This window comes from Monodelphis domestica, chromosome 2 (genome assembly GCF_027887165.1).
Source record: "Monodelphis domestica isolate mMonDom1 chromosome 2, mMonDom1.pri, whole genome shotgun sequence".
Lineage (NCBI taxonomy): Eukaryota > Metazoa > Chordata > Mammalia > Didelphimorphia > Didelphidae > Monodelphis > Monodelphis domestica.
The window spans coordinates 83,967,983-83,992,967 of record NC_077228.1 but is presented as its reverse complement, the minus strand read 5'-3'; the positions used below and the strand labels follow the sequence as shown (position 1 = coordinate 83,992,967).

The 24,985-nt window shown below is 36.2% G+C and overlaps 2 protein-coding genes across 12 annotated transcripts in view; one reads left to right on the top strand and one right to left on the bottom strand.

Moving 5' to 3' along the window:
- ODR4 (odr-4 GPCR localization factor homolog) overlaps positions 1 to 18,292 on the bottom strand; it is a 44,160-nt gene extending 25,868 nt beyond the window's left edge. The window contains exons 1-6 of one of the 5 annotated variants that reach the window (XR_008916125.1): positions 18,081 to 18,237; positions 13,305 to 13,549; positions 11,283 to 11,422; positions 9,675 to 9,809; positions 7,032 to 7,127; positions 5,053 to 5,159 (exon numbers count right to left, since the gene is read on the bottom strand). Coding sequence is in view for 4 of the 5 variants with exons in the window: in XM_007480964.3 (XP_007481026.1) it covers positions 5,053 to 5,159; positions 7,032 to 7,127; positions 9,675 to 9,809; positions 11,283 to 11,381 (437 nt within the window). In the remaining variant the exon portion in view is untranslated. Of the gene's footprint in view, positions 1 to 5,052; positions 5,160 to 7,031; positions 7,128 to 9,674; positions 9,810 to 11,282; positions 11,423 to 13,304; positions 13,550 to 18,080 lie in introns of all 5 variants that reach the window. The other 4 variants (XM_007480964.3, XM_056815657.1, XM_007480963.3 and 1 more) reach the window with 4 other exon arrangements.
- Positions 10,568 to 24,985, top strand: part of TPR (translocated promoter region, nuclear basket protein) — a 94,584-nt gene continuing 80,166 nt past the window's right edge. For 4 of the 7 annotated variants that reach the window (XM_056815654.1, XM_007480967.3, XM_001367105.5 and 1 more), the window contains exons 1-3: positions 18,308 to 18,564; positions 19,009 to 19,317; positions 22,845 to 22,949. In XM_056815654.1, coding sequence (XP_056671632.1) covers positions 18,453 to 18,564; positions 19,009 to 19,317; positions 22,845 to 22,949 — 526 coding nt within the window. In that variant the 5' untranslated portion in view covers positions 18,308 to 18,452. Of the gene's footprint in view, positions 10,921 to 12,140; positions 12,277 to 18,307; positions 18,569 to 18,793; positions 19,318 to 22,844; positions 22,950 to 24,985 lie in introns of those variants that run through there. The other 3 variants (XM_016430011.2, XM_007480968.3, XM_056815655.1) reach the window with 3 other exon arrangements.

Genomic DNA, 24,985 nt, shown 5'->3' with positions numbered 1-24,985 from the left:
TATTAACAAAAAGACTAGAGAAAATATATACTGTAAAACATATGCTATGAACAGTCTGGGTATATATCAGGAATGCAGAATCAGTTCAAAACTATAAAACAAATATACTATTTTAACAAATACATCAAAAAACATATGATTATATCAAGAGATGTGGAAAAGCTTTTGACAAAATATAATACCCAGTTCTATTTAAAAAAAAAAAAAACCAACACAATGCATTAGGAAACATCAAAATAAGTGGATCTTTTAATATGGTAAGTAGTATCTATTCAGTAATGGTGAACTTTTTAGAGATAGAGTGCCGAGCCCTGCTCCCACTCCACCCATAAGACCAAGTGCCCTGACCATCCCCTCCAGAGACCAAGTGCCCTGCCCCATCCCCGTTACCCCATACAGGAAAGGGATGAAGCGCTCCCATTGGGCTGCTGGGCAAAGGGGCAGGAGATGTGAAAAAATGTTGTCAGAAATGGTGGAAAGAGGGAGGGAAGGCAGCTCTGCCCTAGTCCCTCTGCCTTTAAAGTGATGAACTTGGGGTGTGTGTGTGGGGGAGTCATGTGCCCACAGAGAACACTCTGCATGCCAAACTTTGGCACCCATGCCATAGGTTCACCATCACTGATCTATATAAAACCAAGACCAAGGGGCAGCTATGTGGCTCAGTAGACAGACAGTTGAGTAACTGGATAGCAAAGTGGATTGAGAGCCAGGCCCAAAGATGGGAGGTCCTGAGTCCAAATTTGACCTCAGATACTTTCTAGCAGTATGACTGGGCATATCAATTTATTCCAAATGCCTAGTCTTTACCATTTGTCTGCCTTGGAACCAATACTTAGTATTTATTCTAAGTCAGAAAGTAAAGGCTATAAAAAAGAATAAATAGTAAGAAAAATAAAACTGTCAGCCAGAATTATATGTGATGGGGATAAGCTACAGGACTTTCCAATAAGATCAGTGCTAAAGTGGCTGTTACCACCACTATAATTTGATAGAGTTAGAAGGCTAGCTACAATAATAAGAAAAAGAAATAAAGAGTTTTAATCAGCATAGACAAAGGAGGAAAAAAACATCCAACATTTTTTGAATATATGGTGCTTCACTTAGAGAACACTAGAAAGTGAACAAAAACTTTAAGAATAACTTCAGCCAATTTCTGCATATAAAATAAATCTCCATGAGTCATCAGAATGTCTATTTATTACCAACAAAAACCTAGCAGGATGGGATAGGAGAAATTCCATTTAAAAATAACTATAGAATATGTTAAAATAGTCTATTTGCCAAGACACACATTAACTATATGAATACGACTATAAGACATTATTTATAGAAATAAAGGCAGACCTAAAAACAGATGGGAAAATATTCAATGTTCATGGGTATACTAAATCAGTGTAATAAAAATAACAATAGAACCTAAATTAATTCATTAAATCATGTCATACCAACTACTTATAGAACTAGAAAAAATGATAAAATGTATTTGGATAATAGACGACCAAGAATCTTAAGCAGAAATGATAGAAAAAGAAAAAATAAGTGGGAAGACAGCAAGGCAAGCAGGACCAGATCTTAAAATTATACTTGATCTTAGTCAAAAGTCCTTACAGAGGAAAAAACAGTTAAAATGATGTGGCTTTAAAAAAAGTTAAAAACATTTTTTTTTTTACCAGAGAGAAGTCAGTTAATGGAAGACATTTGGTACAAGCAAATGAATGTAGTAGCCAAGCATTGGATAAATCCAAAGACTATAATACTAGGGTAAAAACTTTAAATAAAAATTCCTGAGAAACCTAGAAAACAGTCTAGCGGATTTGACTGTAGCAACATCTCACACCATACCAAGATAAGCTCCAAAAGGATATACAACTTAGATGTAAAAGGTCATATCATAAACAAACCAGAGGAGCAATAAGGAAATTATCTTTTGGATTTATGAATAGGGGAAGAGTTTGTGACCAAAGGAGGTTAAGGATTATAGACGATAAATTAGAGAATTTTGATTAAAGTCTTCTCTACAAACAAAACCAACAGCTAATATTAGAAGGAAAATGGTTAATTGAGGATAAACATTTATATTAAGTTTCTCTGAAAGAGATAAATTTCTCATTTCCAATTTCTATAAAGAACTGACTCAAATTTATAAGAATAAGAACCACTCCTAACTGGTAAATGGTCAAAGAATATGAACAGCTAATTTTCAAAAGAAGAAATTAAAGTTATCAAGTCATATCAAAAAATGCTCCAAATCACTAATCACTAGAGAAATGCAAATTAAAGGGGCTCTGGGGTTCTACCGCATATCCATTAAGTTGGCAAAATTGAAAAAAATAATAACAAATGTTAGAAAGGCTGAAAAAGCACATTAACACATTAGTGGAGCTGTGCATTGGTCAAATTTGTGCATAAACTTTGACCAAACAATACTACTAGAGCTATTATCCAAAAATAATTAGTAGCATTATAAAGCAAAAAAGGAAAAGGCACACAGGTACACAAATAATTATTATAGCAGCTTTGTAATGACAAAGAAGAAACTAAGGGAGTAAATATCAATTGGGAAATGGCTGAACAAATTATATTAAGCTGCATTACTGTTTTAAGAAATGACAAAAGGAATGGTTTCAGAAAAACCTTGAAAGATTTGTATAAACTGTTTCAGAATAAAGTGAACAGAGAAAGAATGACATATATCATGATAATATTGTCAAGACGTAATTTTGAAAAACTCAAGAATTTTAATCCAAATCATGATGAATCACAATTCTAGATAATGCATGATGAAGCATGCCATGGAAAATTATTGTAAGAAAAAAAAAACACAAACCAATTGCTTTAATTAAAATAATGCTGAGGTACCACTTCACACCTATCAGTTTGGTCAATATGGCACTAAAGTGGTAAATGTTGGAGGGGATGTGGCAAAATTGGGACACTACTACATTGTTGGAGTTGTGAACTGATCCAACCATTCTGGAGAGCAATTTGGAACTATACCCAAAGGTTATAAAACCATGCATACCTTTTGATCCAGTAATACCATTATTGGGTCTGTAACCCAAAGACCCACTTGTACAAAAATATTCATAGCTTCTCTTTTTGTGGTGGCAAAGAATTGGAAATTGAGGGGATGTCCAACAACTGGGGAATGGCTGAACAAAGTGTGGTGTATGTTGGTAATGGGATCCTATTGTGCTATAAGAAATAATAAGCAATATGATTTCAGAAAAAGCTGGAAAGATTGCAGAACTGATGCAGAGTGAAATAAGCAGAAGTGGGAGAACATTGTACACAGCACCAGCAATAATGGATGATGATTATCTGTGAAAAATTGACTACTCTCTGCAATGCACTGATCTGGGACAATCCTGAAAGGTTTGTAATGGGAATGCTATCCAACTCTAGATAAAGAACTGTTGAAGTCATCTTTCACATTAATGTATTTTTGGTTTTATCTTGGGGACTTGGTTATGTATGACTTTGCTCTTACAACCATGACCAATATGAAGTGTATTTTGCATGACAATAAGAAAATCTTCAAAAAAAAAAAACAATTGCTTTTAAAGGAAAGTAGCTGAGCAGCTTCACCCAAGAATTTCTTTTTACCACCCATCCTAATGCTGTGTAAAACCCTATATACCTGTGCATCTCCATTTGGCCCACTGAGTTGCTTGAGCCATCTGGCAATTGTCCATCCACTGATAATAAACTTTTTATTTTCTTAAAACAAACAAACAACTGGTCATCTAATCTGTTCATGAATGCTTGCAGTGATAAGACACCTCCAGTGATGGGACATGAATGCTTTCAGTAATGGGACTATATCCACCTCTCTCTGAAGCAAACTTTTTCATTTCTAAATAGTTCTAATTGTCAGTAAGTTATTTTCTATCAAGCTGAAATATCCCTCTCTGCCATTTTCACCAGTTGCTTCTAGTTCTTCTTGTAGGGGCCATCCAGCACAAGTTAAGGGCATATCAGGTTGCAAAATTATATTACTTAAATTGCTGGTATCCAAAGTCAGCAATTTTGCCCATGTAATTGAGAGAATAGGTTTCCTCTTGCTTTAATTTTATCATCTATTATCTTTATGTAATAAAATAGCAATCACTTTGAAAATTTCAAAAGATACATGTAAATATGGATAGATATCCTTTGTCTTAAGGGTAAGTAGTCCTCAGTTTACAGTTAATTTTTGTAACACATTTTTGTATTATGAATTAAACTTGTGTGGGATACTTTGGAAAATTAACCACTATTCATTATACTGGCTCTGTGGGAAAATGTGTTTCTGAATTAACTGTAAACTGAGGACTACTTACCCTTTACATATGCGTCTTTTAAAATTTTCAAAGCGATTGCTATTTTATTACAAAAAGATTGGTATAATACTTTTTAAGTCAGCACATATAATACTGTTTCTATGAAAACATCCAGAAATTTCAGTTCAAGAGGCCAGTTACCCTTCTGTGCTCTCCCTTCTACCCAAGTAATAAAAGGAAATGGGAGGGAAGAGAACAGGTTCCTTTGGATGCCAAGAATTTTTAAACTTTATATCTGTAAAGTAGCAGATAAATCTATAGACAAATACTTTTTCCCTTACTTTTAATTAATAGCCAGCAAAAAACATAGTATTTTAAGATTTGCAAGGTACTTCATAAATATTATCTCATTTTTATCCTCACAACAGAAGTTAAGTGGTTTTAAAGGTTATTACATACAGCTAGCTAAGTACCTAGGAAAGGATTTTACTTAGGATCTCTTTCTGATTCCAGGTCCAATGTTTTATCCACTTTACCACTTAGCTGCCCAGGAATTAAACTGAATTAATAAAGAAGGAACAATTTTCCCCATGAAGGTTAGAATCATGGACTTCTAAGTTGTCCATTCATGAAGTGGGTATTTATAAATCAGGCACTGCCTATAAATCAAGTATGATTTAAAAAGTATATACAGTATGTATAATTTTGCAAATAATGATATATTAACTAAATTTATTAATACAATTTTAGTAGCACATTAAAATATTAAACTTCCAATTTAAAAAGATACTTTTTGGTAGATGAGCAAACATGAAGTGTGACTCGGTCTGAGACATCATTTTCTGAGAGATTCCATAGTCTCCTTTTAGCTATCGATTTTTCCACGGCAAATAGTAGCTGAGGAAGAAATTTAAAAAATCAATGATTTTTCTTTCCTTTTCTTACCATACCATTGTATGTTGATTCTAAAATACAATAAGGATTTCAACTACTATCTTTTTTGGACTTAAAATAACTGATTATTTAGGAGCATTCAAGTAAATGTAAATAATTAATTGAATAAATTCTATTCAAATTAAATTCTATTATTTTCATCTAAAATAGGTTAAACAAATTAATTTTATACAACTGGTAACTGAATGAAAATACAGGAGAGATATGTTGTTGGAAATGAAATGAAAAATTAGCTAACTTAAAACAAATTCTTCAAAAGCACTTCATGAGAATCTAGTTGTACAATGGAAACTCACAAAGCTTCCAAAATTTTTGATATAGGTTATATATAAAGAGTCACACAACTGTTAGGTACAAAAGGGAAAATTATGTTTGATTCTGTCACTTGTTTAGCTGACCAAACAAATTTGATTGAGAAAACAAAAATTTCTGATTGCCTCATTTTATTAAGCAATGTATGCCAATTGCATAATAATTTGGGACCAGGCCTCCTTGGCTTGGCATTGAACAATGAATATGGGGGAGACAGATTTTTATGCATTAAAAGAAAACAATTCGACATAAACCATGATACAAGATTAAGTTATTTGATTTCTAATCAAGGGAAAGATTTGGGGCTTTCAGATTTGGAAGGAGGAGAGCAAACAGGTATAATTTCCTGAAACCAGAAAAAGAAGTGTCCCAAACCTGCCCCCAAATGCTAAAGTGTCAGTATGCAATGAAAAGAACAAGGAAACAATTGACAGTATAGGTTCAGTTTTCAGACAAGACATATGGGTTGTTTGTGATGCTTAATTGTGAGAAATTAGGGTTTCCAGTTAGCATAACTTAGGTTCTTATTTAAAGGACTCTTAAGCAAAACATAGACAGAGGTGGTCTAGCTCCCTGACCAAGCAGGGCTAGGTGGAAATAATGCAATAAAGATTTTTTTTAAACATTTCCCATAATTGAATAAAGTTTTTTAAAAACACAAATTGGACTAGACTCATAAATGAATAGAAAGGGAAGTCAGCTATATCCAGAGTTGAGTCACAAGGAACAGTCAGTGTAGTTTACTCAATTTCCACAATTCCTGCACCTGTCTCCCTAATATTTATAACAATCCTCTGGCAAGCAAGGTGCACATGTAAAGCTAGATTACATTCAGTAATTCAAAAGGGAATCCCTTAATGTGGGGATGAAAGCCCTCTATAAATCACAATGAACCTACCTTTCCATCCCTATTTCATGTTCTACTTCATTTACTCTAAGTTCCAGTCAAATTGGCTTATCTACCACCTTCTAACTTTAGTTTTCTACCTCCCAAATGAGAGCACTTGAGAGGTATTTTTCTCATGTCTAGAATGCCTTCCTCTGTATTTACACCCCCCCCTTCCTTCAAGGCTCAGCATTGGTATTTGTCACCTCGTTGGTAAAAATCACCTTTTACTTATTAGTGGTTTCTCTTCCTCAAATATCTTTTCTTTACCTAACTATATATATATATATATATATATATATATATATATATATATATATATATATATATATGCTGATCACGATAGTAGAGAATAAGCTCCCTGAAAGCAACAACGACTATGATTTTGGTTTGTATCTCCACAAAGTTCAACAGGGAACCTTGCACATAACAGGCAAGTATTTAAATGAATGACTTGCAACTAGATTTGAAAACATATGTATTTTATTTTAATTCAAACCCATAAAATATTGTGAGCATAACCCAAACACATCCAGGGACCAGAGTATTAAATTATATTTTATTAAAACCATACACATCCAAAACACATTAAGAATTGTTCATATGTTGGTACCTACCCTGCGTAGGGCATTCTGAACATCTTTCCCAAGATCTGGAGTAGTAATAATAAATATTCCAAGAACTAATAACCCTCCTGGTAGCATTCTAGATACCTAAGTGAAGAAAGAAATTAAAATATTAATTAACATAATGATTTTTTGCTTGTAATCAATTCTTATTTGTTAAACTGGAAATTCATTAATTCTTCCATCTATTAAAGTATTTACTGAGCAGCTACTTTTTTTAATTTTTCCAAAAAATTTAAAATTACATGTAGAAACAAATTTTGACAATAGTTTTCTAATATTTTGCAATTCAGATTTTCTCTCACCCTCCATCCTTCCCTATCTCTTCCCAAGGTGATCAATGTTCTGATATAGGTTATACCAGTGCTTTCATGAAACACTTATTTCCACATTCCTCATGCCATGAAAGAAGGCACATATCACACATACAATAAAAAATTCATGGAGGGAAGTAAAGTGAAAGATGGCATATTTTGATCTGTAAGCAGACTTTAACAGTTCTTTTTTTGGCTTGGAGTTATCTTGGAACCCTGCTTTGCTGTTAATAGTTTAGTCCTTCACAGCTGATCATTGTACAATATGTTACTGCATACACTGTTTTAGTTATGCTCACTCACTTTGCATCAGGCTTTCTGAACTTATTTCATTCATTATTTCTTATGGCACAATAGTATTCCATTATAGTCATATACTACAACTCATTCACAAGTGATGGACAACCCCTCATTTACCAGTTCTTTGCCAGCACAAAAAGAGTTGCTAGAAATATTTTTGTACAAGTAGGTCCTTTTCCCCCTATCTCTGATTGCTCTGCAATACAAATCCAACAGTGGTGGTATTGCTGAATCAGAGTATGCATAGTTTTATGGCCCTTTGGGTATGGTTCCATATTGCTCTCCAGAATGGTTATATCAGTTCACAGCTCCACCAATAGTACATTAGAGGCATCTACTATTTTAAGTATTGTCCAAGATATGAGAGGATATTGATGTTAGTATTAAGAAATTTATGTTAGCCAAGTATAACAGAGCCACTGAGTTCACTGTCCTCTTAGTATTTTGAAATATTCTGCCTGTGGTATTTGTGCCATGAGACCACCTAATAATTGAGACCACCTTAGAATGAAATACTTTTAAACTAAATAAATATACGTATAGTATACACATATAAAAATTTTGCTTTTTAGCAAGAAATAAGTAATGAGAAATATTGCAGTGAAGACCTGGCACTATCCAATTAAAAATAAACAAATATTTAGCCTTCAAAGAAACTTAAAAGTACTCTATTGCTCTCATACAAAGGAAAGATCTTTGTTTATTGAAACATTTGAATCTATTAATGATTAAATCCAAAATAAGCATTTAAAATAAGCATAAGATTTTTGAACTCCTAAAAAAAAGTTAGTTACAACTGTAAAGATTAAAATTTAGGGGAGAGGGGGAGACTGAGGCAGGTAGAAATTAGTTTCTCTCTGCAAGGAATATATATTTTTTAGAGGTTTATTAAAGGTTAAAGATTAAGAATATACAAGTATGAAACATGTGCCTAGGCCAGAGGCCTAGACAAAATAACCTCACATCATGGAAGAGACCTCTGCTCCAAAAACGGAAGTCCAAAAGGGGGCCGAGCCCTTCAAAAGCCTTTGCTTAAATATCTTCTCGATCTCGGCCCAGGTGAGATTACAAGGCATTCTGGGGAAGTGGAGCAAAGGCTCATGGGGATTGTAGTCCTGTATTCGAGTCTATTTTTTACACAAATATGGACTAATTGTCTCATCTATTTCTGCCAAATAGTTAAATTTTTTTACAGTATATTTGGAAATTCCTATTGGGTTTTCCATATTAAATTTCAATGCAAATTTAGCATTTATTCTATTTCCAAATTTTGTTAGCAGTATTAAATAATAGTCAAACTTTAATCCATACTAGCACATGTGCCTTTTGTAAATATAATCTAAATATTTCATTTGAATTTAGAATGCATTATACAACTTTTATAGAGCAGATTTACCATCCTAATTAGACTTTTCTCATGCTAATATTCTTATGTCTCCCATAAAATTCTACTCCTATGTCTCATAATGGCATAAAGTGATCCTGGGTTCTAGAAGACTATGTCAAGCAATGGCAACTCTGGCAGGGTCTACTTTGATGGAAAGGCTTCAAGTACCATTGCAACAAAAATTGTATCTGCTTTTTAAGGACCAACCTAAATAAATGTGAAGAAACTCTTCATAAGTAAGCTAGTTATTAGATGATGAATTATTTGTGCAGGGTTGGGGTGAGTTTGCATGGGACTAAGCATACTATAACTGGGCAAAGAAAATATTTTAACAACGAGGAGTTTGGGGGTTGGGGAGAGGAAGAAGCTAGAGTGAGATAAAAATGGATACAAATAACCCACAAGAAAAAGAATATACACATGCATAAATATATCATTATTAATTATATATGATGGCAGTTTTTTAAAGTTGAAAATAAATATTGGAAAATTCCAGTTCAGCTTTAGGTAATTAATCAAACAAAATGCTGACTTAATTTTATGTTAATAAATATTGTGTAATTTCATAAATGTAATAAGTAATTTGTAATACAGATACTATCATAATATATATGTATTTTATAATAATACAACCTGATTGGCATGCGTTGTAGCCCATTCTTCATCTAAATCATCCAGCTTTGATTGGGAAGATCTTGTATCCTCATTCTGATCTTCTCTGGGTGGTGTTCTAGTGGCAAGAACTACATAATCTTTTTGTGAAGAACACTTAAAAATAAAACATAAATGGCAATTTTATTTCTACCTTGTTAAATGTAATGGTCACTTTTCTAAAACAAATTAGGTAATAGAGGTTAATGGTTTTATATGCAATCTTTTCTGGGTTTTTTGGGGGGGATCTACTAAAATATTTGTGTTGGTTGATTACTTATGTTTACAATAAAAAATAAAATTATAAAAGTAAAAAAAAAAACAAACAATCAGTGGCATCTAATTAAAGAATACAGCCATTGCATGAATAAAGGAAATAATATAAATGTACCAATTAATTTATTCATGTTGTAATTAAACTTACAGTGAAACAAATTTCTTATTTTTCAAATTAGTTACCAAATATAATGTTATTATTTTAATACCTCAACCTCATAACACTTTTGCTTATAGCGTTAAATGAAAAATGGCTGAACAAATTATGGCATATGAATGTAAGGGAAAATTACTGAACAGTAGGAAATGACAAAAAGGATGGTTTCAAATAAACTTCATAGTTCTTGCATGATGGCCACCTCTAAATATGTGATCTAATGATCACAATCCTATGCACCAATGTAGAATGAAATGAGCAGAATGAGTAAAAGAGAGCAGGAAATTTAGAAAGGAACACATAAGCAGGACAATGTTGAAAGTAATGTACCAAATGTAATATATACTTTTAAAAAATTCAAGTTGAACTTAATAGAGACTCATGGTATTTTACAGAATCTTCTTTTTCTTTTTTTCTCTGTTTGTCAAGTTCATAATAATAATAAAAAAGAATTTTAAAAAGCTTCAATCTGCAAGATTTCCTGCTACTGGATTCATAGAGTCTCAAGAGTTTGAAAGAGGCTCAGAAGCCATCTAGTCCAACTCATGCTTGACTAGAATGTTCCCTCCTGCTTGTTGGGGATGTTATTATCCAGCCATATGCCAAGAGTCCCAGAATTACAAAGGTAGTCAATATCAGAGCTGGAATTCTAGCCCAAGTCTATCCTGGCTCCAAGTCCAGTGTTCTTTCCATCACATCGAAATATAAGAAAGAATTTATCCACAGAGGGAGAGGAGAAAGTGTGAGGAGTTAAGGAGCAAAGAAAAAGATAAACAAGAAAGAATGAAAATGAAGGTAAGATCAATAAAAATAAAAAGCAAGGTAGGAAAATATATAGGAAGAGGAGGGACAGAACAGACAGACTTTAGAAGCAATTCATGAAATAAACCACTTGCTTCTAATAAATTAATAGTTAAAAGAACATTTACAAACTATTTTTCCACTTAAACAGAAACTGTCTTTTTAAATAGGAGTTGGAAAGGAGAGTATGAGAAATGGAAGGATGAGGAAAAGATGGTAAAGAAAAGGGGATGCAAGGGAATCATTTTACCTAAAGCTAGTTCTAATTAAGACCATGAGTGTTCAATACATTGTATCATACTTTTAGCCCCAAAAGCTAAGTTCCATTAATTAATATGCAACTAAAATATACATACCTGTCCTATCAAAAGACCTGAGACAAAAGCCTTTTCAGGATTGTTGAAGTTTAAAAGGTATTGTCCAATTGATTCTTCTACTAGATAGCTTCTTCCCATTATTCAAAGAGTATCAATATTCAATGTAGTTTTTAAAAGTTCTATAAATGAGAGAAGATAGCACCAATAGAAATTATCATAGAGTAACAAATGAAATAACAATCTGGAGGAACACTGGTATTAAAAAATAGGCCTACTGTTTCAGGAAGAAGTCTCCAATAAACTATAAGCTCCCTGAGATCAAGGCTTGTTTCATTTTTGCTTTTAACTAAAGCTCTTAGCCTTGTGCCTTGTGAACAATCAATCATCAAAAATTAATTAAAAACCTATGAAGACAAAAAATTAACCAATGCCCATGCTAAAGAAGTTTACATGCCCACAGTATATACAAAATAAATATAAGGTAATGCGGAGGGGGAGGGTGGAAAGACTAGAAGCTGGGGGAGATCAGAAAAAGCCTCTATTGTAGGAGGATGTGGTACCTGAGCTGAAACCTGAAAGAAACTAATAATTTTAAGAGGCAAAGGGAAAGAGAGACTGCATTTCAAGATGTAATATTTAATTAAACTAAGTGGCACATAGAAGGCAATGAAAATGTGTCCTGTATAAAAACTGGAGTCATAAAAAGCTATAAACTTCATTCTGGATTTCCTTATCAATATCCTTCTAAAACCAAGATGTCCCAAAGTAAATATAACATTCCAGATTTAGTCTAATCAGAGCATAGTACAGAAGTCTTATTTTTGGAAAAAATGCCTCTCTTAATGCATTGACATCATGCCATATTGTTGACTTATACTGAATGTCTTCCTCCACCAGCAGGCTTTCATAACTATAGGAGAATCAGGGACTCTGAGTAAGGAGCACTGAAGGTCCATACTGATTGTGTTTAATCATCATGGGACCCTAAAGAATGGAATCCTTTCTCAACTGGTCACTCTTCAGACTAATGAAGGTAATTTCCTTGCTCTTGTTTACTTTAGCCCTGTCATTCAGTAAGTATCGGCAGAAGTGACTAACTTCTCTTCTTTTTCTCCCAATACTCTCAACCCTTATCTACCTTGGTCCTATATACTTCCACAATCTAAAAAGCTAACAGTTTAAAGCTAGCATTTATATAGTTCTCTGAGGCAGCTAATGGTGCAGTGGACAAAACACTGTGTCTGAACCAAGACCCAACTTCAAAAAATTGCCTCAGATACATACTAGGTGTAAAATAGGAATAATATAATAACACCTACCTCTCAGAGTTGTGAGGATCAAAAGAAATAATTGTAAAGTGCTTAGCATAGTGCACTATGTAAATATTTATTCTCTTTCCCTTTACCTATCCCTTTAAGGTTTATAAAATGCAACTTGAAGTTAGTCCAGGGCTACTTGGCTAGTAAGTGTTGAAGGGAAGTTTTAAACTCAGATCTTCTTGACTCCAAATCTAGCACTATATGCTGTCCTATTCTCTTTTTTTTTTCATTCCACCAAACTCTCTAGAGACCCTACCCATACTCTACTACTTAATTCTCTTTTATTTTGAATCCAGTCACATTCCAATCTATCTTCTTACAATAACAAAAACCTAGTTCTCTCAAGATATTGCATTCTTGGCCCCCTCTCTCCACTACCCTCATGCTCTCCAAAGTACTGGGTCTGGAGAGTGGGATCACTCCTACTTCCAGACTGTCCCTTTTCCCATTCTGTCAGAAAAGTTTCTTCGAAGATTATTTCATGATCTTTATTACCCACTCCATTCCTTATTGCAGTCATATGGTGGGAACACTTTTTATTTCAATCATACTGTAAGTATAATTTTTTGCATGATGTCTCCTCTATTAGCTATAAACTGCTTAAAGGCAGGAACTAGAGTTTTTTCTTTTAATCTATCCCTAGGCTTAGCAAAGTACCTAGCACATAGACAAATTTAATAAATACTTAAGTGATTAACATAGCTACCAAACTAGTTTTGGCACTTACCACTTCTTGTCTCACCTGCTAGAATGGTCTGTTAATTGGTCTCCTGATCTCAACTTTGTCCCCACTCTAAATCATCCTCCATTCAAGTGCCAAAGTGATTTTCATCAAGCAAAGGTCTAAATAGATAATTCCCCGAATTTGTAGTGGACCCAGTAAGCATAGTTTTGTGACTTTCTCCAGATCCATTCAGTAACATGAGATAGAGATCAAGGTAGTAGATGGTAGAAGGAATACAAGGCTGGAGCTTGGAATGGCATAATCTGTAATAGGATAAGGAAGTAAAAGAAGTGTGGAGTTGAAATGGTTTACCAGAGTCAAAATAAAGGAGGAAAGAGTGGGCAGTACAGAAATGATGCCCTGGAAAAAAGCTGAGGGGTAGAAGGAAGGACTGGAGGTCAGTATGAAGAGGAAGAATAGTGGACAAGGTCTTAAGGCATAGGGAAAGGCTGATTGGACTGACAAAAGATTATGATCAGTTAAGGAATTTGAGAGTTCAAGAATGTGGAAGTGGATAAAGGGAAGATGGGTAACAGCAAAAGCAAGGGTAATAATAATAATAATAGCTAACATTTATATAGCACTTATTTTGTACCAGGCACTGTGATTTCCATTGAATCTGGGAATATAAGTTGGGTCTAGATGGAAATGAGCTTTAAAAGCTAAGCAAGAAAATATATTTTATTCTGGAGACAGTCAGGGGACACCAGAGTTTATTAAAAAAGGGACTGCTGTAATGAGAACTGTACTTGAGTGGGGAGAGACATCCAGACTAGAGATTAATTAGGAGACTATTATAAAAAATCTAGACAAAAGATGATGAGGACCTGAACTAAGGTAGTAGCTTAGAAAAGGGGTCAGAGTTTTATAAGTATTATCTCCTTTGATCTTTATAACAACCCTAAAAGGTAAATGCTATTAGTATCCACATTTTACCTATGGGGAAATTGAGGCACCCAGAAGTTAAATGACTTGCCCAGGCTCACAGAGCTAGTAAATATCTAGGCTTAGATTTGAACTTAGGTCTTCCTGATTTCAGATCAGGCACACTACCCACTGTGCCACTTCCCTGCCACTAAGATCTTTCAAATCTCAAGGTCCAACACTCTGAAATGTCCATTAGATAGGTTATGGCTGGGATAGGAGTTCAAGAAAGAGAAAATAGGACTAGATATGGGGATTAATAAACAAGCATTTATTAAGATCTATATGACATCCCATCATCTTTTTCAGAGGTTTTTAAACTTGATAACTTTCTGGTCTCAAAATACCTTTATACTCTTAAAAATTACTGAGTCTTTGTTTATGTGGCTAATATCAACTGATATATACACATATATATGTCATATTAGAAATTAAAACTGATATATTTAAAAAATATATATTAACTTACATGAAAACAGTAACAAATCCATTACACTTTAACAAAAACATTTTTATGGAGTGCCATTGTTTTACATATTTTTTTGCAAATCTCTTAAAGTTGGGCTTAACAGAAGACCTCAAATCTGCTTTTGCATTCAAACTGTTAAAATATATTATTTTGGCTCAAGTATATGAAATACTACATTCAGCTTCACAAAGAAATATAGTTGGAAAAAAAGACTAGTATTTAATAGGCAAATAATATCTGAGTATGATTATGAAAATCATTTTGACCTTGTAGACCCTCTCAGCATCCCCTATATCCACAAACTACTTTGATCTTTTTCAAAATCTAAAAAATGAAATAATTCAGTTTATAATTTCAAAATGTTTCCATAATAGCATAGAAAGTAATATTAGACAATCAATAAACATTTATTAAATATCTATTATGTTACACTATGCCAAGTGCTGGAAATACAAAGAAAAGTAAAAACAGCCCCTGTTTTTAGCTCTCAAGGAGTTCTCAGTCTAATACAGGAGATAACGTACATACAAGCTACATACAGAATAAACTTGATCAGAGAGGAGGCATTAGAATTAAGGGGGATCGGGAAATACTTCCTCTACAAAGAAAGACTCTGAGATTTGAAAGAAAGCAGAGAGCAGAAATGAAAAAGCATTCAGGCATGAGGGACAGCTGTCCTGGAGCTGAGAGATGGAAGGATCATGTTCCTAGACAGCAAAAAGGTCACTGTCACTGGATGGCAGAGTACTTAGTGGGGGTGTAGGTACGGAAAACTAAGTTATGAAAGGTTTTGAATGACAAGGATTTTGTATATGATTCTGGAAATAATAGGGAGCCACAGGAGTTTACTGTATATGTGGCTGACATGGGTGAACTTTCACTTTAGAAAGATCACTTTGGCAAATGAATGGAGAATGGACTAGTACAAGAGACATGGGGCCATAGACCAACCTGCTGGCTACTGCAATAAGTCAGGTGGTATAAGGGGATGAGGGCTTTGTATCAGGGCTGTGGCAGAGTTAAGAGAGGAGAGAAGTAGGCATATGCAAGAGATGTTCCAAAGGCAAAATTGACAGGTAATAGATTAGACATGGGGGGTAAGGAGAGAGGGAGGTTTGAGAGTAAGGAGTAGAGAATAAACTGGGTAAGAGAATGGTGGTATCTGAAACAGGAATAGAGAAATTTAGAATGGAAGGTTTGAGGGAAAAGATAATGACTTCAGCTTTGCACATCCAATTCAAAACATCTAAAAGGCAGTTGGAAATGTGTAACTGGAGGATAATAGAGAAGGTAGGCCAAGATAAGTATACTATGTTTGAGAATCATCTGAATAGAGATGATAACTGAATTCTTACACTGGCAAGATCATCAAATAAAAAAAGCTTAAAAGGAAAATAAAAATGAGCCTTGATAAAGCCCTTGGGACACCCAAGGTTAGCAAGCATGATTTGGATGAGGATCCAGCAAAGGAGACTGAGAAGGAGCAGTCTTGATAGAGAGAAGGAGAACCAGGAAAGAATGGTTTCACAAAAACCCATGGAGAGAAGAAATATCAAGGAGAAGAGGATGACCAACAGTGTTGAAGGCTGAAGAAAAGTTAAGAAGGGAAGGGACTGAGAAAAGGTCATTTGATTTGGTAATTCAAAAGATTATTATAACTTTGGAGAAAGATGTTTCAGTTGAATAATCAGGTCAAAAGACTATGGAGAGGGTAGAGCTAGGTAGCTCAGTGGATTGAGAGCCAGGTCTAGAGACAGGAGGTCCTGGGTTCAAATCTGACCTCAGACACTTCCCAGATGTATGACCCTGGGCAAATCACTTAACCTCCATTGCTGGGCCTTAACACTCCCTTAACACTCTTCTGCCTTGGAACCAGTATTGATTCACAGTATTGAATCACTTGGAATCACTGTATTGATTCCAAGACAGAAGGTAAGAGTTTAAAAAAAAAAGACTATGGAGAGTTAAGAAGAAAACAAAAGGAAAAGACATAGAAGCACTTTTATAAATGCTTTTCTCAAGGTAGATAAGCAGAAGATATAGCATGACAGCTCATGTAAATGGATAGATCAAGTAAGAGTATTTTGAAGAGAAAGGAAGGAACAGGGGAAGAAGGTAGGAAAGAAGGGAAATAAACATTTATTAAGCTTTTACTAGGATCAGCAAAGAAACAAGTGATACTGGATTTCAGAAGAGGGAAAGGTGTAATAATATCAGTACAACCTATTCTTTGTTGCTTCCTTTCCTTTGCTCAGGATGTTTTCTATTTCTGGGGAGGAGGAGAGATGGAGTAGCAGTACCTGTAGGATTCCTACATATTTTTTAAAACCCAATTCGATTGTCACTCTTCATTACTACATTCTGCCAACAAGCTGACAAGCATTTATTACACTCCAATTACATGCCAGACATTGTGTTAAGTGATGAGGATATAAAGAAAGACAAAAGATAAACTTTGCCCTCAAGGAACTCACAATCTACTGGGAGAGCTATAAACAAATATGTACAAAAATTAATACAAAGGATAAAGTGGAAAGTAATCTCTCATCCCCCAAATCAGTAATGACATTTTCCTTCACTTTGATAAATTTCTCTATGATAAATGATATCTGATCTCTATGATAAATTTCAACTAGTCATTTCAGGAACAGGGAACAACTAAGCATGTAGAATGACCCCAAAATCTTAAGAGTCTGTATATTAGTGTTTTTCTTATATGGGTTTTATCTTCCTAAACAGTAAGCTTCTGGAAGTCAGCGACCATTGTCTAATAAGTAACATTTCCCCAAACTCAATACAGTTCTTCACAGGATATGTACCCAATGGATATTGAATTGAATTATAATTACCCTCAGAAGAACCAAAAATACTTCAACAGTACTATGACCTTGGGCAAGACACTTAATCCTCCAAGTTAATGATCATTTTGCCAATTATCATTACTTTATATGATGGAATGGGATTGAGGGCTCTTCAAGGTTTCTTTTAGCTTTAAAGACTTATCTGTCACACCTGAAGTATTCTCCAAACCACTTCTTCCTTCATTTAATGAAAATCAAGGTGCCAGAGTTTGTCCTTAAGAATACAGTTTGTCCTTAAGAGTACAAACTCCACTATTAATAAGTTGTGACAGCCCTGGCCCAGCCATTGGTATCTCTCCGGGCCTGTTTACTTATCTGCATAGAAGAAGCTACAGGATTAGATGTTCTTGACAGTCCCTTCCCCCAGCCTTCGTCCTCTCTCAAAGCGACTAGAGGATGCAGCCGGGCAGGCAGATGTCAGGATCTCGCCCTTCTCTGCTGGCCTCTTAATTCCCAGAGCTGACAGCTCGACTCCCAGGAGGCAGCCCTTCTCCCTCCCGCCTGGGCTCCCCATCTCAGCCCCACCTCAGGCTGGCTTACCTATGGGAGACAGGCCCATCCACCGGCTGCGGGGGTGGTGATGGTGGGTGCTGCAGTTCCTGCGCCCAGCTGCCCTAGCTGCCCCCGGAACCCCAGAGTGTCGCGTGTACAGACAGAAGCCTCCGCCCTCCGCCTCCAGATTCCCGCCTCCTTTCCGGGGAGGGGGAGGGGTGGAGCAGAAGGCGCAGCTTGATGACGTAGACTGTCTCTTCTAACTGACTAGGGAAAACGGAGCCCTGCCCTTTATCCCAATCTTCCCAATTACTATAGGGGAGGTGACTCCGGTCCCTCCCGCCCCCTTCCGGACGGCCATAGAGAGTGTGGCGGTAGCGGCGCCAGTCCGCCCCGCCTCGCTCCGCCCCTCCGGGACTGATGCCCTCTAGTGGCTCTCTGACTAGGAGCACTCGAAGACGACGGCCCATGACGTCCCGAAGCCTCAGCGAGAAGGGCTCCCGGCTCCTAGGAGCGGGACGCGGGTTGACTAGTAAGTAAGTAGCGCCGCCCTGCCTCACAAGCCGTTTTCTCACTGGAGAGCAAAAGTAATTGGGGAAGGTGAAGCGCAGGGAGGTAGTAGGGGGATCGGTTCCATAACTCTGCTGGAGTTGAAGAGTGGAGGGGAAGTTGGAGGGTGAGAAATGAGGAAGGGAAATGGGACCGAGGGGACGACTACATTTCCCGGCGTTCTAAGAACAGGCTGTGAAAGAGGAGGGGTAAGGGGGGGGGGGGCGGCACATGAAGGATGCGTGCGCATTCGGGAATTTGGGCCGGCCTCTTAACTCGGTTTCTCCGGGTGCTCAACCTAGGAAGTCCGTCTGAACGCCCGGGGCGGGGGAGGCGGGAGGCGGGAGGCGGGGCGTGCGCGCGCACGCACGCATCCCCGGGGCGGTGAGTCGTGGGTTCTTCTCCAGTCTGGTTCTTGGCTACACAGGGTCGCGACGAGCTAGCCTCCGGGAATCGGGTGCGCGCGTGAGCGTAGCGCGGGAGGATTCGGCCTCCGCGCCGGCCCAGGCTCCAACCCCAGCCTCCCTGTCCTTGCCTTCTGCCCCGGACCCAGTTTTCCCTCCTGGAGACCCGGACAGTGGCAACATGGCGGCTGTGCTGCAGCAAGTCCTGGAGCGGCAAGAGCTGACCAAACTGCCCAAGCCTGTCCAGGCAAAATTGGAGAAGTTTCTAGCAGACCAACAGAGTGAGATCGACTGCCTGAAGGGGCGACATGAGAAGTTCAAGGTGGAGAGCGGTAAGTGGACCCTCTCCCACTTGCAAGTGACCCTACCTGGGAAGCGCTTCCCCGAGGCCTTGCTTGGGGTGTTGCAAGACTTGGTCTCTGGGAAAGGCCTCCACTGGGGCCTGGACGTGCGCATCCATCCATGCTCTGCATCCAGCGTGGGCCAGGTTTAAGGATCCGCCCACTCCCAACCTGGACCTCTCCGTGGAGGTTTCTCTGCTAGTTTGCACCCAATATCAGTAAAATCTTAAGGATCATCCAGGCCAACGTGTGCATTTTACTGTTTGAGAAAGCTGAAACCTGACCCTCTTCCATATAGATATATATCATTGCCAAAACCTAGATTTGAGTACAAGTCCTTTGACTCCAAATTCAGTGTTCTGTGTATATCATATCATATATCAGTGTAAACTGATAGCTTGCTTGCTAATACAAATAATATGCTAAGAGGAGCAATCATTCAAACTGAAGCATCCATGACTCAATAAGGATACAAATACAAAGAAGAGAATAGACTTGTTGAGTTTATGTTCCAATTTAGGGGAGACATATAGGACAAATACAGGATATTTCAACAATATTAGTTCAGTTTTATGCTATTAAAGCTTTAAAATATAAGGACGTAGTGGTAACTTGGCCAGTGGATTAAGAGGGTTCGAATCTGGCCTCAGACACTTCCTAGACATATGATCCTGGACAAGTCATTTAACCCCATTGCCTAGCCTTTACATATATATATATATATATGTAAAGGCTAGGCAATGGGGTTAAGATAGTACTTTGGAGAAGGAATCATATTTGGAAAATGTGAAGATAGAAATGGCCAGGTTTGGCAGCTGATTGGATGTAGAGAAGGAAAGGTTTGGGAGTCTAGAATGTTACAAATGTGGGAAGACTGGTTATATCTTAAACAGAATAAGGAAGATTGGAAGAAGGAAGAATTTGGAGGGAAACACAAAGTTTGAGATGTCTGACTGAATTTCAGTGGAGATGAGATATACTATGGATGTAATTGTAGATCTGGAAGTCACCTACATAGCTATACTGATCAAAACCATGGGATCACAAAGGGAAGAGAACTTTAGGTAATAACTGTATTTAGGGGAAGTGATGGATGATGAATCAACAAAGGCAATAAAAAGGGAGAGATTTGACAATTAAGAGGAGAACCTAGAGAGAAGAGTCACAAAAACCTAGAGAGGAGAAAGTATCCAGAAAAAGAAGTGTGATCAACAGTGTGAAATGAAGTAGGTCAAAAAGGCTGAGGACAGACCATTAGATTTGTCAATTAACAGGTCATCATTGATTTTGGAATGATCATTTTCATTTGAGTATTAAGGCCAGAAGCCAAATTGCAAAGGGTTGAGGAATAAAAGAAGTATTGATAGCTTAATTTAGGATCAACTACAAACTCTTCTGTTTGGGCCCTTCAGAACTTGTATTAAGCTCACCTTTCTGTGCTTATTATGCATTATTTTTGTACATCCAAACAGGCCTTTCTTTTTACTGTTCCTAACAAATAGCATTTCACCTCCAAGTTTCAGTGCCCTTTTCACTATTACTGGAAGGCACTCTCCCTTTCTTGAAATATCTAGCTTTCTTTACCTTTACAAGTCTTTCATCCCTACCCAGTATTCCCACACACAACTGTGTGATTTTTGTTTTTGCATCCATGGGACCTGATGTAGTAGGTACTTAAAAATAGTAGGTGCTTAAATAGTTTTGGATTGATAGGGTCAATTTGCATTTTATGGTCGAATATTAGGTTATAGAAACAGGTGTCCTTTAATTAGCCCAGTGCTAAGCCAGTGATAGATTCTTAACAAATGCTTGTTGATTGCCTCCTGATACAACATATATGGATGGCAATGAATTTTCTCCCAGGTAGCACTATAAGTTAATGAAATAGATTAGATTTAGTTACTCATATAACAAAGATTAGAATGACTTTAAAAATCTTGATGCTTTGGGGGAGAATTTTTAAAAAATTGTTAGGCCAAATTTTATGCCCTTTTTTTGTTCTTCATGTGGCACACTTCAATAAGAAAGATTTTAAGTGTATGGTATAAGTAAGTAATACATTCTCTGTTTAATATACTTAACCAATTTTAAGCTTTGATCAATAAAATCTGTTTTAATGGTTAATTGTATTCCCATTTTTTGCATCTGCAGAGTTGCTGATTTTTTTTTAGTACTCTGCTTTGAATTGTTAAAAGATTGCTTTTAGAAATTAAATTTTAAAAATTTTAACCCTTATCTTCCATCTTGGAATCAATACTATGTACTGGTTCCAAGGCAGAAGAGTGGTAAGGGCTAAGCAATGGGGGTTAAGTGACTTGTCTGGGGGTCATACAGCTAGGAAGTGCCTGAGGCCAGATTTGAACCCATTTCTGTCTCTGGACATGGCTCTCCATTCCCTGAGCCACCTAGCTGCCCCCAGAAATTAAATTAAATTTGAGAAAAATTATGTTAAGAAAAACATTTCAACTTAATTCTTCCTTTTGAATTAATTTAGTATTCTGTGCCAGCTCCTAGAAAAAGTATGAAATTAAGATCATGGTACTTAGCAGTGATCATGGAATAAAAAATTTGTCACTGCAAACTGTCAGTGAGCCTTTCTATGGCCCTCAGATAACATGATATGCCTCTAAGCCTATCTTTATAGATTTTTTTTATTACACAAGTATTTAAATGCCTTCTTTTTGCCAATCTTGATTGGTATAGCTTTCAGGAATGCAAGCATTAGTTCCACAAGATGTATCATTAGTGGCTAATGTACAGAAGTGTCAAAAACTCCAATTCTAAACCAGGTTAAAATATAAATTAAGAAATGTGTAACAAAAGAAATAAAATTAGAATACAATATGTTCATATGTGGTTTTCTAAGTTAATATGTGGTTTTCAAGCATTTGTCTATTTGGTTTTTGATGCCAGTGCTGTAGTAAATTTTAAAGTCATTAAAAATACCTTTTTAAAGACTTAAAATGTAAGTTATCTGGGAGTAATAGAAGGAACATTGGACCAAAAGTTTGGCTTGAGTTTAGTTTCTGGCTCTGATATTAGTTTAGTTGTATGACATTGATGAGTAAGCCCCTTACTTCTTTGGACCTCATTTTTCCATCTGTCAAGTGAAGGAGCTCAACTGAATGATCCTGGCTCTTTACTTTCACTCAAATCCTGTACTTGCCATTAGTTTTTTTTTTCTTAAAACCTCAGGAAATTAAAGTTTATTATTAAAATTTTTTACATTTATGTTTTACATTTGCATTTCAAACTGCATTTATACTTCTGTGTACACAAGATTTTAAAATGGGCAAAATAATGAAAGTTGACATTTTGTTTGTCTGCTTTTGTTTAATTTTTCTGTCTGCTCTTCTTTAATGTTGAGTTTCTAATTGTACACAGTTTAGTGATATCTAGGAATATAAAGTTGTCACCCATCAATAAAAATCACAAAGTTGGTTTAAAAAAATGTTTTACATTTGTTTTACATTTGCATTAATAAAATGTAAACAAATTGTGATGTAATTTTTTTCCAGAACAACAATACTTTGAGGTAGAGAAGCGCTTGTCTCAGTGTCAGGAGAGACTGGTAAATGAAGGCCGAGAATGCCAAACTTTACGTCAAGAACTGGAAAGACTTTGTAAGTGTATTTTTAAAAATTAATTTATTTAATTTAGAACATTATTCCTTAGTAACAAGAATCACATTATTTCCCTTCTTCCCCTCCCCTCACCCTTCCCTCAGCCGACCTGCAATTTCATTGGGTATTACACATGTCCTTGATCAGAACCTATTTCCATGTTGTTGGTGTTTGCATTAGGATGTTCATTTAGAATCTACATCCCCAGCCATATCCCCTTGTAATCAAGCAGTTGTTTTTCTTCTATGTTTCTACTCCCATAATTCTTCCTCTGGATGTGGATAGTGTTTTTTTCTCATAGATCCCTCCTAGTTGTTCAGGATCACTGCATTGCCACTAATGAAGAAGTCCATTACCTTCGATTGTACCACAGCGTATCAGTCTCTGTACAATGTTCTCCTGGTTTTGCTCCTTTCGCTCTGCATCAATTCCTGGAGAACTTTCCAGTTCCCATGGAATTCCTCCACTTTATTATTCCTTTGAGCACAATAGTATTCCATCACCAACATAAACCACAATTTGTTCAGCCATTCCCCAATTGAAGGGCATCCCCTCATTTTCCAATTTTTTGCCACCACAAAGATCACAGTTATGAATATTCTTGTACGTGTCTTTTTCCTTATTATCTCTTTGGTGTACAAACACAACAGTGCTATGGCTGGATCAAAGGGCAGACAGTCTTTTATCGCCCTTTGGGCATAGTTCCAAATTGCCCTCCAGAATGGTTGGATCGATTCACAACTCCACCAGCAATGCATTTATGCCCTGACTTTGCTACATCCCCTGCAGCATTCATATAAGTGTATTTTTAAATGACATAATTTTCTGTGTAAGAGTTTTTAGAGATGTGCTGAAATCTAACACTTGAGAAAATGCAAAAATGATTATGTGTAATAGTTCATTAAGCTTTTGATTTTGTTAATTTCTTCTATTTGATTTCTAGCCTATTTTGTTTTACAGAATCTTTGGAGGGGAAAAACAACAAAATAAAGTGAAAATAGAAAAAGCTAAATAAAATGTACTGTTTTGAACTGTTCTTTATGCCAAATAGCGATAGGTCAAATGACCCAAAGTCATGTGGTCATCTTTATAATAATGGTAAAGGTGAAAAGTAATGTATGAATTTTAAATGTTATTGTCACAGAATAAGCCATTTAATTCTTTGTGTGTTATTCCTTAATGAAAAGCTATTGATTTTGCTACGTATGACTTTACTCATTGGTCATTTGTTTTTTGTCATTACAGTTTAAGGGCATGAAAGAATTATCAGCTTGATTCTTACCATTTACTATTTTTTTTAGTTTAATTTTTTGTTTAGAATATTTTGCCATGATTACATGATTCATGATTCTTCCTCCCTTGTCCCCTCCCCCCTCATGGAGCTGACAGGCAATTTCCCTGGGTTATTCATGTATCATTGTTCAAAACCTATTTCCATGTTATTCATATTTGCAGTAGAGTAATTCTTTAACATTAAAACCCTAATCACATACCTGTCTCATTAGGTGGTTGATCATATATTTTTCTAATGCATTTCTGGTTCCACAGTTCTTTTGTGGATAGTGTTCTTTCTCCCAAGTTCCTCTAGATTGTCCTGTGTCATTGCATTGCTACTGGTAGAAAAGTCCATTACATTCAATTGTACCATAATGTATCAGTCTCTGTGTACAATGTTCTCCTGCTTCTGTTCCTTTTGCTCTGCATCGGTTCCTAGAGGTCTTTACAGTTCACAGGGAATTCCTCCAGTTCATTATTCCTTTGAGCACAATAGTATTTCACCAACATATACCACAATTTACTGAGCCTTCCCTAATCCCTCATTTTCCAATTTTTTGCCACCAAAAAAATCAAGGCTATGAATATTTTTGTTTAAGTCTTTCCTAATCATCTCTTTGGGGTACAAACCCAGCATAGTATGGCTGGATCAAAGGGTAGGCATTCATTTAAAGCCCTTTGTGCCCAGTCCCAAATTGCCCTCCAGAATGGTTGGACCAATTCACAACTCTACCAGCAGTGTATTAGTGTCTCTTTTTTGC